General features: G+C 36.0%; 1 protein-coding gene across 1 annotated transcript; it reads right to left on the reverse strand.

The window, feature by feature from the left end:
* Nucleotides 1–843: 843 nt before the first annotated feature.
* On the reverse strand, nt 844–2,140 carry LOC132039891 (E3 ubiquitin-protein ligase ATL6-like). The gene has a single exon (XM_059430441.1). It carries the CDS (start codon nt 2,012–2,014, stop codon nt 950–952), a length of 1,065 nt encoding a protein of 354 aa, XP_059286424.1. The 5' UTR covers nt 2,015–2,140; the 3' UTR covers nt 844–949.
* Between the last annotated feature and the right edge of the window lie 125 nt (nt 2,141–2,265).

Genomic DNA, 2,265 nt, shown 5'->3' on the forward strand with positions numbered 1-2,265 from the left:
CCCTAGATGCATTGCGGTTATCTCTAAAACAGTATACTTAGTAAGAGAAAAATGATTTATTTTGTTAGCAGCTGCAAACTGGAATGGGGGGTTGAGCTTTTGCTCCCCTCAGCTTTGTAATTTCTGATTTATTGATATAAAAATCGCGCTATAAAAAAATAGAGCAACACAGCTATACCTCAAACTACTCTATGCCTCGTGTTCTTATTGTACTTCTTGATTTTTAGTACGCGTTTGGCCATGCGATATGAAATCATGATTTCATATATATTTTGACTTTATATTAGCGTTTGTTTATGAAATTTGCACAAAATCTCAACTTCAACTTCATATCATGATTTCAAATCTCAAATTCACTAAAAAGTAGGATTTGGGATTCTAATCAAGATTTCAAATATTTTAAATGTAAAACTTGACTCATAAGTTTATATTTTGTAAAAAAAATCATAAGTTCGTAGAATATCATCCACTTCCCAGGTTTGGGTGGGATTCTAAAATATTTAAATTGAGGTATAATCAGCTTATACTGCATACTGGGTTCCATTACAAAAGAAAGAACAAAAGAAGGGCACCGTATTTGCGAGGATGCCTAAACAGGAGCTTTTTCCAACTATATTTTTTTGTCCAATTTCTAGAAAGCAAAAGGCAAGGATATATTACAGTAATTTATTAGAGTACATGTACTAAGTGGATGAGGGGTATAATTAATTTGATAAATGAATCCTTCAATGAAATATCTGGGGTGAAAAATATCTGAGCCAAATAAAAAATGAACTAGTCGTAGCACTTGATTTGAAGTGTAAGCAGAGGCGGAATAGTGTATATTGTGATGCTTCAACTATGTATATCCAATCACTCACTATATACAATATATTAATTATATGATAAAGAATCTTTGGCTAAATATAAAGTAAAAGAAAAGTGAGAAAGATGGAAAATTAAGTACTACCTAACTAGAAGCATTAGATCTTAAATAAGTAAAAGACCTTTCTCCTGTATCATCTTTCTCCGTTCCACAAAACAAACTTAACGGCGACTTAACTGACTTCAACGAATTCTTTGATGAACCGGGTTCAAACCGGTACCCTTTGGTTGAACTCCTCTCTAGAGATAATAAGGCTTCACTATTGTATGCCCTATTTAAGCTTAAATCCACCAATCCCTTTTGTACATCATCTGGTAACCTTAGAGTAAACCTCTCGTAATTTTGACCGGGTTGAATCAGTGAGTGACCCGTAGAGTGAGATCGACTAAACATTCCCAAAATTTTCGGTCTTCTAGGTGTCGATTTTGGTGCAACGTGTCGAAAATCGGGTGTTTTACTTGCCGCGTGACTACAATTTGGAATATTATGACTATGAATAGATGTTTGAGGTGATGTGTTTATTACCTCTTGTGGACCGACATCAGTCACCTGAATATCTAGTACTGTTTCGCTCCTTTCTATGTCTAGATGTGATGTAACCGAATTTGTGTCGGTTTGTTGAACCAATTTTCTTACTTCACCCAGTTTTTTCTTGAGATTCGCTCGGCAGACAGGACAAGTTGTACGAAAGGCGAGCCAAGCATCGATACATTCAAGATGAAAAACATGATAACAATTCGGAAGAAGACGGAGAGTTTCTTCATCTTCGAATTCATTCAAACAAACAGCGCATTCCAGGATGGATTTGCCCAATTTTAGGGCCTTGACATCGGAATAGCGAAATATTGGGAAACTTTTAATGATGTTGGAATCGAGTCCACGGGAAACTGTAGGTCTGTGACGCATGAAATGAAAACCCAATGATTCGTCGAATGAATCAGGGCTCATTCGACGAATATATACGAAGACAACCGCCATCAAGAATAATACGAGGCAAGCAAGTATGATCGTTAACGTTGGGCTGATTTCAAGGTTCGAGTTCATCGGACGTGTTAACGTTGATGGAGCTAAAGATTGTGTCCCTGAAATTGTGCCAATTTCTGCCATGATGTAAAGTAAGCACAAGAAGAAACATAGTATATGCTTCATTTCAGAGGAGTAGTGAATAGTTGATAAAGGCAAAAAAGAGGTGCATTAAAGTGGTTGCTTGAGCAAGAGAAAAAGTGAGGGAGAAGAATTTTTTGAATGCGGAACAAGAAAAGGGCAAATGTACAACACACACACACACACATATATTTATGAAGGGCAGATGCCACATGAGGTGGTTTTACTTTACTTATAAAATTGATGAAAGGAGAATGGTGTTGTTTCTTTTTGGATATATATTTACATCAAATCAA

The sequence above is a fragment of the Lycium ferocissimum genome, chromosome 12 (assembly GCF_029784015.1).
Source record: "Lycium ferocissimum isolate CSIRO_LF1 chromosome 12, AGI_CSIRO_Lferr_CH_V1, whole genome shotgun sequence".
Lineage (NCBI taxonomy): Eukaryota > Viridiplantae > Streptophyta > Magnoliopsida > Solanales > Solanaceae > Lycium > Lycium ferocissimum.

Excerpts from the sequence above, each read along its gene's own strand:
- LOC132039891 (XM_059430441.1), bottom strand. The coding sequence starts at position 2,014 with ATGAAGCATATACTATGTTTCTTCTTGTGCTTACTTTACATCATGGCA.